The 22,512-nt window shown below is 41.6% G+C and overlaps 1 protein-coding gene across 1 annotated transcript in view; it reads right to left on the reverse strand.

Moving 5' to 3' along the window:
* Positions 1 to 22,512, reverse strand: part of LRRC75A (leucine rich repeat containing 75A) — a 405,228-nt gene that overhangs the window by 269,525 nt on the left and 113,191 nt on the right. Inside the window, exon 2 of the mRNA XM_056559114.1 lies at positions 14,588 to 14,716. Coding sequence (XP_056415089.1) covers positions 14,588 to 14,716 — 129 coding nt within the window. The remainder of the gene's footprint in view (positions 1 to 14,587; positions 14,717 to 22,512) is intronic.

Here is a 22,512-nt window from a genome sequence, read left to right on the forward strand (position 1 = left end):
GGTTATAATCCCTTTATTTTGATGACCTCTAACTTTTTTATTTTTCCGTATAAGCGGCGGTATGAGGGCTCACTTTTTGCGCCATGATCTGTACTTTTTTTTTATTCCACATTTGCATATAAAAAACTTTTAATACATTTTTATAATTTTTTTTTAAATAAAATGTATTTAAAAAGTAGCAATTTTGGACTTTTTTTCACCGTACGGGATCATTAACATTTTATTTTAATAGTTCAGACATTTACGCACGCGGCGATACCAAATATGTATATAAAATTTATTTTTTACGCTTTTTGGGGGTAAAATAGAAAAAAACTGACATTTTACTTTTTTATTGGGGGAGGGGATTTTTCACTTTTTTTTTACTTTTACTTTAACATTTTTTTACATTTTTTTTTACACTTGAATAGTCTCCATAGGGGACTATTCATAGCAATACCATGATTGCTAATACTGATCTGTTCTATGTATAGGACATAGAACAGATCAGTATTATCGTTCATCTCCTGCTCTGGTCTGCTCGATCTCAGACCAGAGCAGAAGACGGCGGGACCCGGAAGGAGGAAGGTGAGGGGACCTCCGTGCGGCGTTCTGAATGATCGGATCCCCGCAGCAGCACTGCGGGCGATCCGGTCATTCATTGAAATCGCGCACTGCCGCAGATGCCGGCACATGTATTGATCCCGGCACCTGAGGGGTTAATGGCGGACGCCCGCGAGATCGCGGGCGTCGGCCATTACCGGCAGGTCCCTGGCTGGGATCAGCAGCGGGGATCAGCCGCGCATGACACGGGCATCGTTCCGATGCCCGCGGTTATGCATAGGATGTAAATGTACGTCCTGGTGCGTTAAGTACCACCGCACCAGGACGTAGATTTACGTCCTGCATCCTTAAGGGGTTAAATAGCTACATATACAGCCCGTGTACAGAAAAATTAGAGAGTTATACGTAGTCAAAATATAGTAATTTTGTTAAAAAAAGTTTGAGATTTTTTTTAAAGCGGTACAATAATAGAAAAGTATGTAATAATGGGTATCATTTTAATCATATTGACCCACAGAATAAAGAACACATGTCATTGTTACCATAAAGTGTACTGCATGAAAACGCAACCTTCCAAAATTTGCAAAATTTCAGTTTTCTTTTCAATTTCCCCATGCAAATAATATTCTTTTGGTTGCCCCATACATTTTATGGTAAAATTAGTCATTACAAAGGACAATTGTTCATGCAAAAAACAAGCCCTCATATGGGTCTGTGGATGACAATAAATAAAATGGGCTGTGTCCTTAAGGGGTTAAAGTAAGAAACCTAGAAGAAAGACATAAACCAATTGCCTGAATAGACAAAAGTTCCCCACTGATCCTGAGTGGCCATCTGACTGAATCAACATACAAAACCAGAATTTTATATGTCTACATCATTTTTGTTATTTGTTCCTAAGAAAATTATAGTTGACCTATCACCAGGAAAATGGCTTTTTCAAAACCTGACAATCCCTGTAACATGCTATTTTAGCCTTTTCTGATGGACCCAGTGAGGAATATGCTCTGATTAACTTAATAGAATAATGACCTTTTTCCAACAATCTAAAAATGTACTTGTTATTACTATTTTTATTGATACAGTATTCCACAATAACATGAAGCCATTTGTGCTTCAGGTGGAATAATAGGCTTGATTTGGTTTTAACCTTATCTGGCTGTTCATATAATGAGAAGCATATGGATAAACTTCAATTTACAGAAAGATAATATTTCAAAATTAGAGAGTGTAAATGAGGATAAATGACTGAATACAGAAACAACAGCAATTCTGCTCTTCAAAATAATCATTATTCTTATCTCCTCTTGTTCCACATTGCGGCGATTTTGTTGTACTTCTAAGGACTTGATTCTTTTTAAAACAAACAAAACATCTTATGTCTTATGGGCAATGGGGAAAACACCATATCCCTTCAAAATGATTGCCTCAAAATATTAATGTTATTATTCTTCATGTTATTTTCCTCTCTTTTTTTTTTTTGCTTCGGAAACAGCAGTTTGTAGTTTATTGCCGCTCAGTGGATGATCCTGTACACAAATTCCCTGAACTTCTCTTCCTACTGCACATTAGTGGCGCTAAAACAAAATTATTTTCTGCTGCAGTAACACTATCTCATAAAATGTTCACAGCTGTAAAGCTTTAGTTTTCTAATTTACTTTTTCATTTAAAGTGCCCTATTTCTCAATATTTGTCACTAACATATATTGACAATGAGCACGTATGGCATTAACAGTACCCAGGGAGAAGCCCATCTTATCCACTGTACAGGGGGTGTGAGTGAAATTCTTAAATGGGCACTGTCATTATAACTAATTTTTGCTATTGCATTCCTTATGGTAAATAAAAAATCTTTCTACTGTACTTTGTTGAAAAAAAAATTAACACCCCTTCCCAGTCTGTGAATATAGACTGAGATTGAGCAGAAAATACAGACCGATATCAAGGTAGAAAACTAAAAATTAATAAAAATAAAGACAGGGGGTGTTTTATCATGATGGGGACAGTAAACTGGGAGGATTATAACATTTAACAAGATCATGACAGGTACTCTTTAATGGACATCTGTAGTGCAATCGCGAGGGGTCCGAGCGCTGGGGCCCCCGGGATCTCCTGGACAGGGCCGCGGCAGTATGCTGGAAAGGGAGCGTTCCATCCCCGCATGCCGACATGCCCACTCCATGAACCCCATAGAGATATATCAAGGGGGCGTGTCTGCCACGGCTTTCTGCTGGGGACAAAACTTCACTTCCTGCAGACTGCCACGACCCCATCCAGGAGATCCCGGGGGGGCCCCAGCGCTCGGACCCCCAGCGACCTATAACTTATCCCCTATCCTTTGGATAGGGGATAAGTTATTTTGCCCTGGAATACTCCTTTAAGATAGAATGTGTCATTATAAAAACCTTTGACATGTCACAGGGACATGTAAAATTTTTTGACTGGTCAGGGTCTGAGTGTTCTGCGGGGGCACCCTGCAATCTCCGTGCAACATCCGTGTAAACAGTTTGTTGAGAAGGCTGGGTTCTCGCAGTGGGGGTTGTGATGTAACACCACGCCCCCTCCATTCATGTCTATGGGAGGGGGCGTGATGGCTGGAAGAGGGGATAAGATGTCTAGTGGCGGAGTACCTCTATAAGCTGCTGCCAGAGGGGCCTTTCCACAGCTTCCTCCTCTCTCTTCCTCAATTAAATTACATGCATACTAAGCTAAGCAGTGGTATCCTTGTTCTTCTTTCCTTCTTTGCCTACCGGGCACTTCATCAAGGGCAGGTTCTCAATGCCCTGAAAAATTTCCCAGTAGACAAGGCATGAAGTGTCTTGTCTTTTTTTATTATCTTTTGTTATTTAATTTTTGGAAAAGTGACTGTTTGTTTAAACATACTGGGTACCCTGTGAAGGCTGAATTGAAGAGAATGAATAAGTGACAAGGACGCAAGTCTAAATGCACCTTTTTTGTAAAGGTGCCTTTAGACTTTGTGGCCTTCTAAGGTCTTCCGACTTTACAAAGAATAGGTTCCTGCTAATCTCTGGTTCTTTATTTTACGAACCTCAGCGAGAATTTATCATTTGCTTTATCATTTGTTTCTTGTGCAACACGGATTTTGCAAAAGCTATTAATACACTGGATTTAAAGGGGTACTCCGCTTCCCCAGCATTTGGAACATTTTGTTCCAAATGCTTGCATCGGGCGGCGGGGGTCGTGATGTCACGACCACGCCCCTTGGGATATCACACCACACACCCTCAATGCAAGTCTATGGGAGGGGGCGTGATGGTAGTCACGCCCCCTCCCATAGACTTGCATTGAGGGGGAGTAGTGTGATGTCACGAGGGGCGTAGCCATGATGTCACAACCCCCGCCACTCTCTCCAAGCTTTCTAAATGAATGTCGGGTGCTGCACAGAGATCGCGGTGTCCCAGCTGCCGGACCCCCCGATCAGACATCTTATCTTTGGATAGGGTATAAGATGTCTAGGGGCGGAGTACCCCTTTAACAATGTGTAATTTGTCATTAGTCAGATGCCTTATCTATTTTATGACCTGTGCTCTAAGAGTACATAAACTATATAATATATTGTCCCTTGATTTTAGCTTGAAAAAAACAACAACCCCCTTTCTGGCATCAGAATGGGATTTATTTTTGAGGAAAAACTTAAAAAGTTGCACTTAATATATTCAGCACATAACACGGACCCTATCATACAGAGAAAGTCAGTTGCATAAATCGCTAAAAATCTGCACTTTTTTGTGCAGTTCTCAATATTAATCCCTTACGTACAAAGCCCCTTTTCACCTTAAGGACCACATCCACATCTGACCACTGTCACTTTAAATATTAATTCTGGGATGCTTTAACTTTTTAGTCTGATTCCAAGAATGTTTTTTTGTGACATATTCTACTTTATATTAGTGGTAAATTGTAATCGATACTTGCATCATTTCTTGGTGAAAAATTCCAAAATTTGATGAAAAGATAAAAAATTTTGCATTTTTCTAACTTTGAAGCTCTCTGCTTGTAAGGAAAATAGACATTCCAAATAAAATACACACTGATTCACATATACAATATGTCTACTTTATGTTTGCATCATAAAGTTGACATGTTTTTACTTTTGGAAGCCATCAGAGGGCTTCATAATATAGCAGCAATTTTTCAATTTTTCACATAATTTTCAAAATCGAAATTTTTCAGGGAATCATTTTCAAAATCGAAATTTTTCAGGGACCAGTTCACCATTCATATTAGAAATACCCCATAAATGACCCCATTATAAAAACTGCACCCTTCAAAGTATTCAAAATGACATTTAGAAAGTTTGTTAACCCTTTAGGTGTTTCACAGGAATAGCAACAAAGTGAAGGAGAAAATTCAAAATCTTCATTTTTTACACTCGCATGTTCTTGTAGACCCAGTTTTTTTATTTTTACAAGGGGTAAAAGGAGAAAAAGCCCCCCAAAATTTGTAACCCAATTTCTCTTGAGTAAGGAAATATCTCATATGTGTATGTGAAGTGTTCGGTGTTCAGTAAAGGGCTCAGAAGAAGCAACAACGGGATTTTGGAGAGTGAATTTTGCTGAAATGGTTTTTGGGGGGCATGTCGCATTTAGGAAGCCCCTATTGTGCCAGAACAGCAAAAAAAAAAAAAAACACATGGCATAATATTTTTGAAATTACACCCCTCAAGGAACGTAACAAGGGGTCCAGTGAGCCTTAACACCCCACAGGTGTTTGACGACTTTTCGTTAAAAAGTCAGATGTGTAAATGAAAAAAATTTTTTCACTAAAGTGCAGTTATTTCCCCAAATTTACCATTTTTAGAAAGGGTAATAGGAGAAAATGCCCACCAAAATTTGTAACCCCATCTCTTCCGAGTATGGAAATACCCCATGTTAGGACGTAAAATGCTCTGCGGGCGAACTACAAGGCTCAGAAGAGAAGGAGTCATATTTGGCTTTTGGAAAGCAAATTTTGCTGAAATGGTTTTTAGGGGGCATGTCGCATTTAGGAAGCCCCCATGGTGCCAGAACAGCAAAAAAAAAGTGTGGAACAGTGGGCTGTGCAAATGAAAAAGTACATTTTTCATTTTCACGGACCACTGTTCCAAAAATCTGTCATACACCTGTGGGACGTAAATGCTCACTGTACCACTTATTACATTCCGTGAGGGGTGTAAACACACGTGGCCTTCAATTCCGGACAAATTTTCTCTCCAAAAGCCCAATGGTGCTCCTTCTCTTCTGAGCATTGAAGTTTGCCAGCAGAGCACTTAACATCCACATATGGGGTATTTTCTTACTCAGAAGAAATGGAGTTAAACATTTTGGGGGGCTTTTTTCCTATTTTCCCTTGTAAAAATTAAAAATTTAGGGTAACACCAGCATTTTAGTGGAAAAAAAAAGTTTTTCTTCATTTTCCCATTCAACTTTAATGAAAATTTGTCAAACACCTCTGGGGTGTTAAGGCTCACTATACCCCTTGTTATGTTCCGTGAGGGGTGTCATTTCCAAAATGGGGTCACACGTGGGTATTTTTTTTTTTTGCATTTATGTCAGAACTGCTGTAAAATCAGCCACCCCTATGCAAATCACCAATTTAGGCCTCAAATGTATATAGTGCGCTCTCATTCTTGAGCCTTGTTGTGCTTCCGGAGAGCATTTTACGCCCACACATGGGGTATTTCTGTACTCAGGAGTACTAACAGGCTAGTGTAGACCCCAACTTTTCCTTTTCATAAAGGGTAAAAGGAGAAAAAGATCTCCAAAATAAGTAGTGCAATTGCACCCGAGTAAGGAAATACCCAATATGTGGCCCTAAACTGTTTCCCCAGCGTCCCCAGCGTCGTTGCTATGCACGGCGCGGCGCTCTGACGTCATGCGACGCGCCGTTCAGCGCATAGCAACGACGCCGGGGATGCACGACGGAGGCCTGGAGCAGCGCGGACCCGACTCAGGTAATTATGCCACCGGGGATGGGGGGAGGCAACGGGGCAGTGGCGCCGGCAATGGGTGCCGCTGCCCCTTCTCTCCCCCTGGCTGTCGGCGCCGCTTCTCTCTCCCTGGCTATCGGCGCCGGCACCGATAGTCAGGGGGACAGAACGGGCAGCGGCGCCGATAACCAGGGGGTGAAAAGGGCCGACAGCAGCGCTCTAGACCCCAGGAAAGGCAGGGGGAGAGAAGCGGGCAGCGACGGCCTCTCCCCCTGCCTTTCCTGGGGGTGTATCGGCGTATAACACGCACACAGACTTTAGGCTAAAAATTTTAGCCTAAAAAGTGTGTGTTATACGCCGATAAATATGGTAAGTAAGTCGATAGAAAATAGATTAAGCTTACCATTCTACACATGGCAAGTTAGCTTATCTACATGACCAGTATAACAGCCTTGCTGAACATATTCCATTTTAAGTAAAGAGAGAAGAAAAAGAAAAATAGAAAAGAAAATGAGGAAAAACAAAAATATTCAAAAAAAAAAAAGGGTAAATCGAAAGGAATTAAAAGTAGTTATAGATAAAATTAAAAAACACAAACTAAAAAGATAAGCTGCATGATCCCCTTCAACCTTTTGGTAGTTTTTTATTTTATTTATTTATTTATTTAATTATTTTTTATTTTGTTTATGGTGTTCTTGCTATGTATCGTATTCATCCCACAGCCGCCAAATTTCATAAAATTTCGGCAATGGCAATGACGCTGAAAAATATTCCATTCTTTTTATTTCTCTAATCCTATCTAGTAATACATTAATAGGTGGAGGTGTACTCTCATTCCACCAACTAGCTATTACACACTTGGCTGCAGTCAGGATATGTAAGAAGATGACAATTTTAAACGTATACATTTTCCTGCATGTAGTTATGATTTTTTTCAGAAGTACGACAAAATCAAACCTATATAAGTAGGATATCATGTTAATCATATGGACCTACAGAATATATATATATATATATATATATATATATATATATAAAGTGTCATTTTTACCGAAAAATTTACGGCGTAGAAAATTCTTCAATTTTGTCTCACAATTATTATTTTTTCCATTTTGCTGTAGATTTTTGGGTAAAATGACTGATGTCATTACAAAGTAGAATTGGTGGCACAAAAAGTAAGCAATCATATGGATTTTTAGGTGCAAAATTGAAAGAGTTATGATTTTTAAAAGGTAAGGAGGAAAAAATGAAAGTGGAAAACCTCCGGTCTTTAAGGGGTTAAGGGGTTATTGATAAATCCCCCCCCCCCCCCCCCCCCGTTTCATAACAAAAATCTAATACATTTGGATTTGTTTGTATTCATGAAGTCAGTAGCCTTTCAACCTGTTGTGACATATGTTGTGTAGTTGATATGTGCAGGCTGAGCCCATATATTTGTCCAGCTGTTCCGTAAATCGTCCATTGCAGAACATAAACAACTGTGGCTGGAGATTTCACAGATGGATGGTGATATTTACAAAATTAATCTACATGCAAACTTCAATACGGTATTTTAGCCTGTTTGTATGGGAATAAGACTATGATTAAATATATATTCAAGTAGTAGCAAGTGACAGCACATAGAAAGATCAATGGTGGTCTAATAGCTGGGAACTCCAGCTCCTTATGAATTCTTTTCTGAAAGGCAAAAATGGCAAATGTCAGTCAGCCTTCATGCCTGTGATTGGTGAGGTCCCTGGTCGGACCACAAGATGTTTAATCACTGGGGACCCCTGCGATCTCCCTGCTCCCCCCCCTGCGTTTGTTTAGAGCATCGGGTGCAGCACCGCAGGCTCCTGATTCCACGGCCATGCCCCCTCAATGCATATGCTACTTGTCATACTTATGGCGCGGCCAGGGCAGGTGATCGTTCACAATGCTTCTATGGAGGAACAAACAACCTTAAGCACATTAATTGAAAAAGTGAAAAAATAATAATAATATTATTATTATTAAAAAAGTGTGCACATACATGTATCTGATACTGACATTGTCAAAAGGAATATAAACCTTTCTTAATACCTTAGGAAAGGGTCTCTGTGTTTACGAGAACACATTAATGTCACTGCGCTCATTCAAGCCCTCCAGGCCTAATGCCCGAGACCCCTTCCAGCACGATGCATTAGGCGGCCACCTATCTCGCCTTATAGCCAGAATAGTAGTAGTAGTCAGAACACACAACACTCACGTACTGCTGACAAAGTGGTGCTTTTTATTCCAAGAACAGGTATAAGCAGCCAGTCACGTCGAGGGAGCGGAGCAAATGGACAACGTCCGTTTCGTGGCGTCAGCGCCCTTAAATCCAAGATGAACTTTATTGTTCCATGCGCAAGGTAGCAAGACAGACTTCATTAACCCATGCGCTACTTGTCATACTTATGGCGCGGCCAGGGCAGGTGATCGTTCACATTGCTTCTATGGAGGAACAAACATCCTTAAAGGGGTACTCCGGTGGAAAAACTATTTTTTTTTCTTTTTTAAATCAACTGGTGCCAGAAAGTTAAACATATTTTTAAATTACTTCTATTAAAAATCTTAATCCTTCCTGTACTTATTAGCTGCTGAATACTACAGAGGAAATTCTTTTCTTTTTGGAATGTTCTCTGATGACATCACAAACACACTGCTCTCTGCTGACGTTATTATAATAATAATTTCTTTATTTATTGTTGTCCATAGTGGGATTTGAACCCAAGGCCCCAGCACTGCAAGGCAGCAGTGCTAACCACTAAGCCACCATGCTGCCCTTAGCATACATTTGCTATGCACGGTTGCTAAAATGGACAGAGATGTCAGCAGAGAGCACTGTGGTCGTGATGTCATCAAAAGGAATTTCCTCTGTAGCATTCAGCAGCTAATAAGTACTGGAAGGATTAAGATTTTTTTAACAGAAGTAATTTACAAATATGTTTAACTTTCTGGCACCAGTTGATTTAAAAAAGAAAAAAAAATAGTTTTTCCACCGGAGTACCCCTTTAAGGTTGTTTGTTCCTCCATAGAATCAATGTGAACGATCACCTGCCCTGGCCGCGCCATAAGTATGACAAGTAGCGCATGGGTTAATGAAGTCTGTCTTGCTACCTTGCGCGTGGAACAATAAAGTTCATCTTGGATTTAAGGACGATGACGCCACGAAACGGACGTTGTCCATTTGCTCCGCTCCCTCGACGTGACTGGCTGCTTATACCTGTTCTTGGAATAAAAAGCACCAGTTTGTCAGCAGTACGTGAGTGTTGTGTGTTCTGACTACTACTACTATTCTGGCTATAAGGCGAGATAGGCGGCCGCCTAATGCATCGTGCTGGAAGGGGTCTCGCAGCCGCCTAACTCGCCCCCCGGTGAGTGGCGATGCATACAATGTACACATCGCCACTATACAGTGCCGTAACCTGGTGTCACCTTTTCTCCTAGATGGTTTCTTCTTTATTACTATCCCTATGCTGCTCCTGCTCTGTACACCACTAGCAGAGACAGGCAGCAGCGCAGGGATGAAGCTGTGTCACCTGACCTATGACTTTGCCCCCCAGCAGCGAGAATAGGAAGGAGGCCAAGAGCGGACTGGCCTCCTAGGAGCAGTGCAGCAGCTTCATGTGATGGTGAGTAGGACTTTGGTAATGTGTCCTGCCTCTCTCCCCTTCTGACTAGCCACATTACTGGCAACACAGTAAACTCCCTCCTGGAGTGTGCCTCCAGTTGTTGGAAAACTACAACTCCCAGCATGTCCAGACAATCAAAGGCTATCCAGGCATGCTGGGAGTTATAGTTTTGCTACAGAGGCACCCTGGTTGGGAAACTGTTCTATACAATAGCATGGCAACATGTGGGCACACTGCTTTCTTAATTACCTTTCTTGGTTTAGTTATCATTAAAGGGGTATTCCAGGATTATTTTTTTTTAAATTTGACTATGCTACAGGGGCTGTAAAGTTCGTGTAGTTCATAATACAGTGTCTGTACCTGTGTGTGATGGTTTTATCACAATTCTTCTGTGATTTTCACCCCAATATTTATTTTTACCATCATACAAAATGACTGCTGTCTCAGATTTTCCCAGCTTGCAATGCGGCCGAGACCTGATTCACTAGTCAGCTGATGACAGGGAGCCTGTCTGCTTCAATGGGTGGAGCGATCAATCTGCAACTAATGCAACAGCTGTAGGCACCCTGATTGAAAACCACAGGTCTTTGAATGGATGCGGCTCATTTATGTTTCAATGGGTGGGGTGGCTGATGTGTGGGAGGGAGGAAAATGGAATTGTGGGATTTGTAGTCAAAAAAAGAAAAGTCAAACAGGAAATACCAGTTCACAAAAAGATAGCCACAGTGTTATGGTAATCACATAGAGAGGGAGGAAGGCGCCTCATGTGCGGGATCAGTAGATCTTGTAGGTGGGGGTAGGGGACGGTAATTCCCAAGCCGCTTACCAAAGTTGGTTGTGCGCCCACACACAACAAGGTAAAGTGCAGAAGAAGTCAAGAAGAAGGTCCACTGCAGCCCTCCTGGGTAAGGGTAAAATCAAAACCGAAAGACCGGGGAGTCAGGAGTTTGTCTGGCGCAGAGAGGAACCATCAGGCAGCCAAGTAAAATCAATGAATTTATTAGATTGATTATCCATTGATTTTACTTGGCTGCCTGATGGTTCCTCTCTGCGCCAGACAAACTCCTGACTCCCCGGTCTTTCGGTTTTGATGGTAATCACATGACATAGCCATTTAGAGCCAAGACAAGTGCAGATCCTTCCTAAGCATGTCCATTACCGTCTGCCAGGTACATACTAAAATAACCTTATGGTGGATGACCCCTTTAAGTTACTGTGCTTTGAAGTGATTTTAGAAAAGAAAATGAAAAAAAAATTTTAAAGAAAATCCTAATATTAAGGCCTATTCACACAAAGTATTTTCCAAGCAGCATTCTGCTGTGGAAAATCCACGGCGCTGTGATCTGTAGTTTTTATCGGCCTATTTTTGTTGTGATGGGAATTTTTGTTAACTTTTTATCAATTTATTTTTATGGTATATGAAGTGACTAATTTTTGACTTTGATATTTTTTTACATGTACACCATTGACCATGTGATTTAAATAACAACATATTTTAACCCCTTAAGGACCAGGTGTTTTTCCGTTTTTGCACTCTCATTTTTTCCTCCTTACCTTTAAAAAATCATAACTTCAATTTTGCACCTAAAAATCCATATGATGGCTTATTTTCTGCACCACCAATTCTACTTTGTAATGACATCAGTCATTTTACCCAAAAATCTACGACAAAACAGAAAAGAAAATGCTTGTGCGACAAAATTTAAGAAAAAACACCATTTTGTAACTTTTGGGGGCTTCCGTTTCTACGCAGTACATTTTTCGGTAAAAATGACACCTTATCTTTATTCTGTAGGTCCATACGATTAAAATGATACCCTACTTATATAGGTTTGATTTTGTCGTACTTCTGGAAAAAATCATAACTACATGCAGGAAAATTTACATTTACAAATTTGCGCCGTGATCTGAAGTTTTTAGCGGTACCATTTTCGTACTGATCAGACTTTTTGATCGCTTTTTATACATTTTTTCATGATATAAAAAGTGGCCAAAAATACGCTATTTTGGACTTTGGAATTTTTTTTCATTTTTATTACCACATATGTTTATTTTAATTTTTATTTACACTGTTTTTTATTTTTTAAATGGGAAAAGGGGGGTGATTCAAACATTTATTATGGAAGGGGTTAAATGATCTTTATTCACTTTTTTTTTTGCAATGTTATAGCTCCCATAGGGGGCTATAACACTGCACACACTGATCTTTTACTTTGATCAATGGTTTCTCATAAGAAAGCAGTGATCGATGATTCTGTCGCTTGACTGCTCATGCCTGGATCTCAGGCACTGAGCATTCATTCGGCGATCGGACACCAGGAGGCAGGTAAGGGGGCCCTCTTTGAGTCCTACAGTTGTTCGGGATGCCACAATTTCATTGTGGCGGTCCCGAACAGCCCCCTGAGCTAGCCGGTAGTAGTTCAGTTTCACTTTAGATGCGGCGATCAACTTTGAACGTCACGTCTAAAGGGTTAAAAGCGCGCGACACCACGATCAGTGCCACGCGCTATTAGCCACGGATCCTGGCCGTGGCCCCGCGTTATAGAAAGGGAAAGGACCCAGGACATATCAGATGGCAAGGAGGCAGGTAAGGGCCCTCCTGCTGTGCTCCTAGCTGATTAGGACACCTGCCGCCCTCCTAGCAATTTTGTCGCGGGTGTAGATTTGGGGCATTTTAGACACCGCAATCAACTTTGATCATGGTGTCTAAAGTATTAAATGTCATACATCGGCCCAATTGGCGATGTCCAGCATTACCCAGGGGTCCTGGCTGCTGATAGCAACCGGGACCAACCAGCTGTGACGCACGCACAGTTGCTGAGCACGCTTCATAGTTTGGGAGTACCTGTATGCACTGTGTTCTTAAAGGGTTGAAATATGGAATCCCACCCCTGATTGCTTAGTAGCATGCGTAGGTAGATAGTATAACATGTATAAAGGGGGTTGCTGCTGTTTTTAGTACCTAAAGGGGGCTGCTGCTACCACTATATTTGGGGGGACTGCAGCTATCTACAGGTGGCACCTACCTACTCTGGGCACCTGTGTTATTGGGAAAACAATGTAAAGGGCCCTGTCTACCTACTGCAGCAACCTAACTACCTAATGTGGGAGACCTACCTACTCTTCCTCAATACACTTATCTACCCATTCCACTGTGTGAGAAACTCAGGGGGTAATTATTAGTGTTTGGAGCACTATAGGTGCTGGAAAAGTGCATTGCCTAAAATGTTTGTATGACAGGTTCTGTGAAGGTGAGTTGTGGCTGGAAGAAATTATCATGGCGGTCTTGGCCAGATGGAGAAGAAAAAGGAGAGTAACCAACTCTGATCAGAGAAGATGTCACCTGCGAGTCACCTGTAGCTGTATGTAATCACTTGTATGGTCTGTAGAGTCTGTGTAGAGCCGGAGTCACCCGTGTCTGTGTACAGAGGTTTTTATTCAGCATCAGTGTGGTGTCACTATATGATGGTAATGTGTAGTCATGATGTGGTAGTATTATTTGTCCCTTGTATAGTGATGTTATTGGTACTGCATGTATAGTGATACTGGTACTGAATGTGTATAGTGGTTTTATTCAGTATCAATATGGTAGTATTATTCCGTCACTATAGGATGTAGTGGTCATGGTGTGGTACAATTATTTGTCCGTTGTATAGTGGTGATATTTGTCTCTGTATAGTGTTTATAATAACTGGATGATGGTATCCTGATGTGGAGGTATTATTTTATGTTTCTAAACCCTAACCCTTGAAAAAATTCCTGAATGCTCCCCGGATCAGCATTGATGCATATACTGTATACATTCTCTGAAATTCACAAGCCCAGGGATGGGGGGCTCCTGATCAAGTTTCGCCTAAGGCCTCAAAAAGTCTAGAGCCACCTCTGGTCATTTGTATTAGTTGCAAAGATAGAAGGCAGGAAGGTTTTTAGCAATGGAGATTGCTTGTTGAAGAGATAACCTTGTATGTTTCCCTAAAACAACCAAAATGACTACACATAAGTAGATTAATACATAACATGCAACATATGGGTATTGATACTAGTACTAGATACTTGGAGAAAAGAATATACCACGTTACAGCAGGTGTGTTTCCGTTCTTTAGTGCTGGACACGTACCGTTAGGTTTCCTATGGTGCTCTCCATGTATACGTTTGTAGAAACTAACAACAATCGATGTATAAAAGAGAAACACATAGCACTCATGGTTACTGTGGGTTCAGCTTTTATTCTCTTTATTGTTGGACATCATTATCTTGACAAGCAGTCCCGGTGATCGGTGCAAGGGGCTATGATAGTAACCAAGTGCACTGTTTCCCCCCACCGGGTCAATCTCCAAGCACCTTGCACCGATCACAGGGACTGCTTGTAACCATGAGTGCTATGTGTTCTTTTTCTCTTTTATACAGGCAGTGATACTAGTACTTTGTACTAGTATAAAGTAATAAAGGTGCAAAGACTGAATAAGTGTTGTGTACTTACCTGTTTTGGACAGTGCACATATCTAGCCAAGCTGATTATCAAGTCATGAGTAATGGGATCCACCAAGTTTCGGAAACTTGCATATCGGTAAAGAACATCATCTAATGACGTAGACTCCATGCCCAGATCCTATATCAAAAAGAGAAATAGTGATTAAATAGATACAAAACACTGAAAGTAAAAATGATTCAATAATGTTATTTTTTAAATCTAGAGCACAATATAAAGATCCCACATTCTCATTTATACACATAAATACAAGTAGTCCAGCATTTCTCCACTAAAGGCCATGCATATGACAAGAACTGTACCTAGGCAATTTTCACCAGGAAGAAATATTTAGCGTGGTGCTCACTAACCCCTAAAACACCCCACACCTGACACACACCTACAACTTGACTTAATGTGTCCCTCCCTTTAAAATGTAATGTTACATACAGAAAACATATACTATACAGTGCATTCAAGAAGTTTTCCGACCATTTCAGTTTTTTCACATTTTGTCATGTTGCGGACTTGTGCTACCTGGATCAATGTCATATCCTCAGACTCTTTCTCCTCCTAAGATGACGGAGAACAAGTCAACCAGTCCACAAAGGCTGTATTATCCTCCGAAACCACACAACCCCTTGGAAGACAGTGACAACTCTTCCTTGCTGCTGCTGCTACTACCAGGGCCGCCATCAGGGGAGTACAGCCAGTACCCCAGTAAGGGGCCCGGACCCCCAGGAGGCCTGGCCAGGACTGACTTTTTTTCTTCTTCTTGTCAGTCAGTGAGTGACAAGAAGTTAAGAAGAGCCGAAGCAGAGGAGCAGCCAAAAAGACGCGTGACTAACTGGCTGGCTGGGAAGTTAAATGCAGCAGGCTGCCTTCAATGCTCCAACCACTGCTCCTCGGTCCGGGGGCTACTGCACTTACCCATAGGCCCCGGACCAAAGGATCAGTGGTCTGAGCACAGACGTACTGCCTCCAGCCATATACTGTGTATGGCTGAAGGCAGTATGTCTGTGGGGGCACATGGGGCCTATTACTACTAATCGGGGCACAGGGGCCTATAACTACCTATGGGGGCACAAAGGGGGCCTATAATTACCTATGGGGGCACAAAGGGAGCACGACACTGTGGGGGGCCCTGGCCTTGAGCTGTGTAAAGGGCCCAAAAATGTCTGATGGCAGCCCTGGCTACTACTACCATGAGGTACTGGGTGGCTGCTACCTCTACTGGGCCTAGGCAAATGGGTGGTACCAACAGAGCTGCTACTGCAACCAACAAGCTTACTTTCAGAGGACATGGCAGGTATGCTCTTTCCTCTACCCCTTCTTCTACCAGCCATTCCCCAGTAAATGTAAATCCAGTCATATATCTATACAGGCATATTTGCTTGCATATACTTTACATTGTGTATAGACAAGAGTAAATGGCTAAAGATGAAAACATAGCAGGAAGCATCTGCCTCTGAGCTCCATATGCTTACACTGTAATAATGATTGTGCCATTATAACTTATGTTGTCATTTATTTTCCATTTTTTTCCCTGACATAAACCGACATTGCAGCTGTAATGAAGAAACAAGCCCCTGGAACGTCTGGAGCACCAACATGAACCATAATAAATAACCACAAACCTTTATAAGGAACAGGTTTCTGACAGATTTGTGCATGGCTGAAAACAACAACCTAACCTTTGAAAATGTCATTTGATTAAGTCTGCCAAGCATGATACAAAATGTAAGCAGCATCTGAAAACTACAACCCAAGATCCTCAGTCCTATGCAGATTGCATGTTGATGTATATGGAATAATGGAGGAATCACAAACTGCATATGGTAGTTAAAGTACATGGTTGATAAAGCTCTATTAAGTTCATAACCAGACCTAGTTGTTGGCTCCACATGAAGGCAAGACAAAATCTCCTGGGTGTTTGGGGCCAAAAAAGTCTTAGCCATTTCTCTAAGGGGGGAGGGGGTAGTAACTCCACAATAGGCCATGCATATTGGCCTATTATAAACCCATATTTATTTTATGTTGACACTTTGCTGATTTCCACATCAAAAAACATGTGTTTTCAGCTAAAAAATAAAAATCTCCATTTATTTTAACCCCTTAAGGAGCGGGGGTTTTTCCGTTTTTGCATTTTCTTTTTTTGCTCCTTGCCTTTAAAAAATCATAACTCTTAAAATTTTGCACCTAAAAATCCATATGATTGCTTATTTTTTGCGCCACCAATTCTACTTTGTAATGACGTCAGTCATTTTGCCCAAAAATCTACGGTGAAACAAAAAAAAATCATTGTGCGACAGAATTGAAAAAAAAAAGCCGTTTTGTAACTTTTGGGGGCTTCCGTTTCTACGTAGTAAATTTTTCGGTAAAAATGACACCTTATCTTTATTCTGTAGGTCCATACGATTAAAATGATACCCTACTTATATAGGTTTGATTTTGTCGTACTTCTGGAAAAAATCATAACTACATGCAGGAAAATTAATACGTTTAAAATTGTCATCTTCTGACCCCTATAACTTTTTTTATTTTTCCGTGTATGGGGCGGTATGAGGGCAAATTTTTTGCGCCGTGATCTGAAGTTTTTAACGGTACCATTTATGCATTGATAGGACTTATTGATAGGAATATTTTTCGCGTACACCATTGACCGAGCGGTTTAATTAATGATATATTTTTATAATTCGGGCATTTCCGCACATGGTGATACCATATATGTTTATTTTTATTTACACTGTGTTTTTTTTTATGGGAAAAGGGGGGTGATTCAAACTTTTAATAGGGGAGGGGTTAAATGATATTCATTCACTTTTTTTTTTGCAGTGTTATAGCTCCCATAGGGACCTATAACACTGCACACACTGATCTTTATCATTGATTATTGGTTTCTCATAGGAAACCAGTGATCGATGATTCTGCCGCTTGACTGCTCATGCCTGGATCTCAGACACTGAGCAGTCATTCGGCGATCGGACAGCAAGGAGGCAGGTAGGGGCCCTCCCGCTGTCCTGTAAGCTGTTCGGATGCCGCGATTTCGCTGCGGCTATCCCGAACAGCCCACTGAGCTAACCGGCAGTTTTTACTTTCACTTTTAGCCGCGTGGCTCAGCTCTGAGCGCGCGGTTAAAGGGTTAATAGCAAGCGGCGCCGCGATCGGCGCTGAGCGCTATTAGCGGCGGGTCCCGGCTTCACTATGACGCCGGGACCACCGTGATATGATGCGGGGTTACCGTGTAACCCCGCGTTATATCACGGGAGCAGGACCAAGGACGTACCGGTACATCCTTGGCCCTTAAGGGGTTAATAGTACACCACTTTTTTCCATGCAGTTCTATTTTCAAGCTCTTATTGAAAACAGTAGTAGCTTTATGACAGGACCACACAGGGGAGAGAACCATGGTACAGAGCTTCCCCACCAATCTGAAGAACACCCAGGAGTTCAAGTTTGTGGGTACCCTTTAAAACTAAGCGCATCCTTACCCAACTTATTATTGTGGTGGCCCGGTATGGGAGGTGTTATCCCGTACCCTTGCTGCCCTGTCCGGCAGCCTCCCTTCAGTCCACACATTTGGTGGGACTGTCCGGAAATATAAAGGTATCAAAAAGAAGTAAGTGCTTTAATTAATAAAATTATTGGACATCCCATGAAATGGGGTCCTGAAGTGGGACAACAAACACTTTGGGGGGTATTTATCAAAGGATGTATGTGTTTTTTTTTAACATAACTTTGGCGCAATGCACTGTCTTTTTGCTTTTTGGCACAGTGTTTGGCGCATTTTCTACACTGTCATTTTTACAACTTAATCAAAATCACAAGGTCCTGTGTGTGATTTTAACTTTAGTCAGTAATTCATCATTTGCGCCAATCGATCTTTGGCTAAATTCTGCGCCTTTAGGGTTTTTTTGGGCGCAAATCACCGCCAAGAAATTTTGCACATGGAAAACACACTTGGCAATGTCAGAAAATGTAAAGGCATCAAAATACATCAAAAACATTTTTTGTGAAAGGAGCGACCCCTCCAGGACTGCTCAATACTATCCTGCGACATAGTTGTCTCTGAGGAACCTTCACCCTCCGTTGAGCCAGCATTGGACATGGCCGCACAGGTTCAGGAAAGGTAAGCACTAAAGCAGTGGTCTCCAACCTGCGGACCTCCAGATGTTGCAAAACTACAACTCCCAGCATGCCCGGACACCCAACGGCTGTCCGGGCATGCTGGGAATTGTAGTTTTGCAACATCTGGAGGTCCACAGGTTGAAGACCACTGCTCTAAAGTAACCAAAAAAAACTACTCAAGTTGAAAATAAAATCCATTTCACATGGTGGCTATAAACCCCACAAAAGAAAATAACTTGTGTCGCTTGCTGATATACTGCAGGAGGGACTCCGAAATGGCCGCTCTACAGGGTAAAATACGCGTCCTCTGTGGCGGTAAGTTCTGTGTAAAAGGCTCTGTGAACGGCTAATTTCAACATTTGAGCCAAAATTACTAACAACTTGCACCAAATGATAAATTTGGTGCATGTCCACGAAAACCAAAGTGAAAAAAAAGGGTAAAAAATTGATAAATACCCCCCTTTAACTGTTCCGGAATTAACAATAGTAACACATATTTTGTTAGCAGCTCGTATCCAAATAGTTTAGAAATGGAAAACAAATAATATACCGAGAATTATAGAACTACTAAATATAGTACATAGGAACTATAAGATGGAGGGCCTAGTTGCTTTTAAAACATTCTCGTCTACATTATTTGAACATAGGTGGAGTTTATGGAAGATGTTTAGAGCCCCTAAGAAATCGCTGTAGATATTACTCAAGGATACTATGCACCCTTAATAAGCATCTTATAAGATAGATATGAACTTTCAATTGAACTGATTTGACAACCTCAAAGCAGATGGAAGAATAGATGAATGACTGATAGATGCGAGTTTGTTGTATAATGTTTTTTGTAATTGTTTTGGGTTATATGTAATTGTAATATTTTTGTGTTATGTGTTAAAGAAATAATATAGAGAATTATGAAGAAAAAATACATGTACCATGTGATTGTTACCCAGGAGGTACCAGTGACCAGGTGATCCCAGGGGTGACCTATGGGCTCCCTGCTAGTCTCCCCCATATAAGTTCTGGGAGGAGCTAGCTCTCTCTCTTTGAGCTTTGCTCTTTCTGTTAAGCTGAGGTCCAGTCACTCGAGTCTTGGTGAGTGTCCAGAGTCATTGGAGGCATCAAGTCAAGTCTGCAGCCACAACCAATTGCAAGTATGCTACAGTCATAGCTTTGTCTGTCGTCATTCAAGTCAGTCCCTGTCAGCAACTGTCAAGTCAGCGTGGCCTGCATCAAAATTGTCCAGTCCTACTACAAGTCCCAGCAAGCCCTTAAAACCTTAAGGACTCAGGGTTTTACAGTTTTTGCACTTTCGTTTTTTCCTCCTTACCTTTAAAAAATCATAACCCTTTCAATTTTCCACCTAAAAATCCATATTATGGCTTATTTTTTGCGTCGCCAATTCTACTTTACAGTGACATTAGTCATTTTACCCAAAAGTGCACTGCAAAACTGAAAAAAAAAATCATTGTGCGACAAAATCGAAGAAAAAACGCCATTTTGTAACTTTTGGGGGCTTCCGTTTCTACGCAGTGCATATTTCGGTAAAAATTACTCCTTATCATTATTCTGTAGGTCCATACGGTTAAAATGGTACCCTACTTATATAGGTTTGATTTTGTCGCACTTCTGGAAAAAATCATAACTACATGCAGGAAAATTTATACGTTTAAAAATGTCATCTTCTGACCCCTATAACTTTTTTATTTTTCCACGTACAGGGCGGTATGAGGACTCATTTTTTGCGCCGTGATCTGAAGTGATCAGTGTTATCGGCGCTTGACTGCTCCTGCCTGGATCTCAGGCACGGAGCAGTCATTCGCCGATCGGACACCGAGGAGGCAGGTAGGGGCCCTCCCGGTGTCCTGTCAGCTGTTCGGGACGCCGCGATTTCACCGCGGCGGTCCCAAACAGCCCGACTGAGCAGCCGGGTCACTTTCACTTTAGAAGCGGCGGTCAGCTTTGACCGCCGCTTCTAAAGGGTTAATACCGCAAATCGCCGCGATCGGCGATGTGTGGTATTAGCCGCGCGTCCCGGCCGTTGATGAGCGCAGGGACCGACGCGATATGATGCGGGATTGCGGTGCGATCCCGCTTCATATCGCGGGAGCTGGCGCAGGACGTAAATATACGTCCTGCGTCGTTAAGGGGTTAAGGCCTCTGAGTCACTGGTCCCCTCCTTGGGCCCTGGCTGAACTGTATAGACTTTACCATCTGTCTACCCTCAGTAAAGCTACTGTTATCCGTAACTTGGCTTCGGAGTCATTATTCCCCCCGTGCCTAGCACAGGATCTAGCGGTATACCTTCGGGTGGTATCAATGATAAACCACGCCCTGGCGTCATGAATACAAGGGGTTAAATCCATCTGTCCCTAGGGTAACAACATCTGCCCTCATCCCACCCCGTTACCACAGTATCTTCCCTCCTTCATGAGCTTGTGAGCTAAAGGGTTATTCTTTTTCTATAAATGATTAGTTATTTTTCTATACATTTTTAAGCTGGTGGAAAATAGAAAACCTATACTTACCTTCCTTGTACCCCTGTCCCAGCCTTTTTTTACAGTGCCCAGTCCCTCTGTACAGTACTTCCTGGTGTCAAAGTCAGTGCATAAAATTGTCTTCTCAGCCAATCACTGACTGGGGCATGACATCACTTATTGGGACGCTAAGCCAGTAATTCCACATTCAGACATCAGGAAGTGCTGTGCAGCAGGGCAGGGCTCTGCATGAACTGTGGTAGCAAGGGAGCAAGGAAGGTGAGTAAAGGTTTTTTTATTATTTATTTTTTTCACCAGCCTGAGCCTTTTGAAAAATAGCCCCCAAAATATCCCTTCAACTGACCAAAGAACTTTACTGGTAGAGATCATGATGGAAGGCAAGCAATAGGAGAGACATGAGAAGACATGTTTTTATTATTGGCAATATATGTTGTAGAATGGGACCCTACCAACAGTCTTGCCAACAAGCAATCGGGAAGCAAAGTCTACTAACCGCCAGCATCCTAAGGGTCTATTCACATAGCAGAATTTACACTTGGGGAATTCCGCCTCAAATTAAAGGCCATAGACTTCTACGGGATTCCACCTCCTCATTCACACTTCTGAATTTTCGCTTGAGGAATTATGCAAGCAGAAATTCAGAAGTGTGAATGGGATGCGGAATCCCATAGAAGTCTATGGCCTTTAATTTGAGGTAGAATTCCGCAAGCGGAAATTCTGCCGTGTGCATAGACCCTAAGTGTGGGATATAATAGTGTAGCATGCCCTGGAGTAGGAGGCAGCTGTAGCTACCTTACCAGCAGCAACTTTCTATGCACTACAGAAATATATGACCGCCGTCTACTAGACTTCCACAATTGTTTTGGCCAAGCAAATACAGAGCAGGGGCTTACAAGCAGCTACAGGTTGGGGACCCCATGTCCAGAGCAATTCTTTTGAAAACAATAACAACACTTTCATCGTACTGTGCAGCTCTTTTCATATATTCGCAGCTGTCAGGTTGGAGGACTAGAAACATCATTGACATGCCATGTCATGTATAGATAGCAACTTTATAGAGAGGTAAGATTTCACTGCTGTCAGCTGGAGGTTGTCTAAACATATTACTCTTTAGTTAGTAGAAAAGCAGATTTAAGACAACGTCCAATTTATTTTCACAAGCAACTGTCAAAAGAGATGAAAAAAAAGCATTAAAGAGTACCTGTCACCAAACTAAATTTCTAATATATTGTTCCTTATGTAAGACACTTTGCTATTTACTTGATGTTAAAATTCACAACCTTTTATATGTTTTTATTATGATTGAAAAACTGGCCA

Source organism: Hyla sarda, chromosome 2, assembly GCF_029499605.1.
Source record: "Hyla sarda isolate aHylSar1 chromosome 2, aHylSar1.hap1, whole genome shotgun sequence".
NCBI classification, from domain to species: domain Eukaryota; kingdom Metazoa; phylum Chordata; class Amphibia; order Anura; family Hylidae; genus Hyla; species Hyla sarda.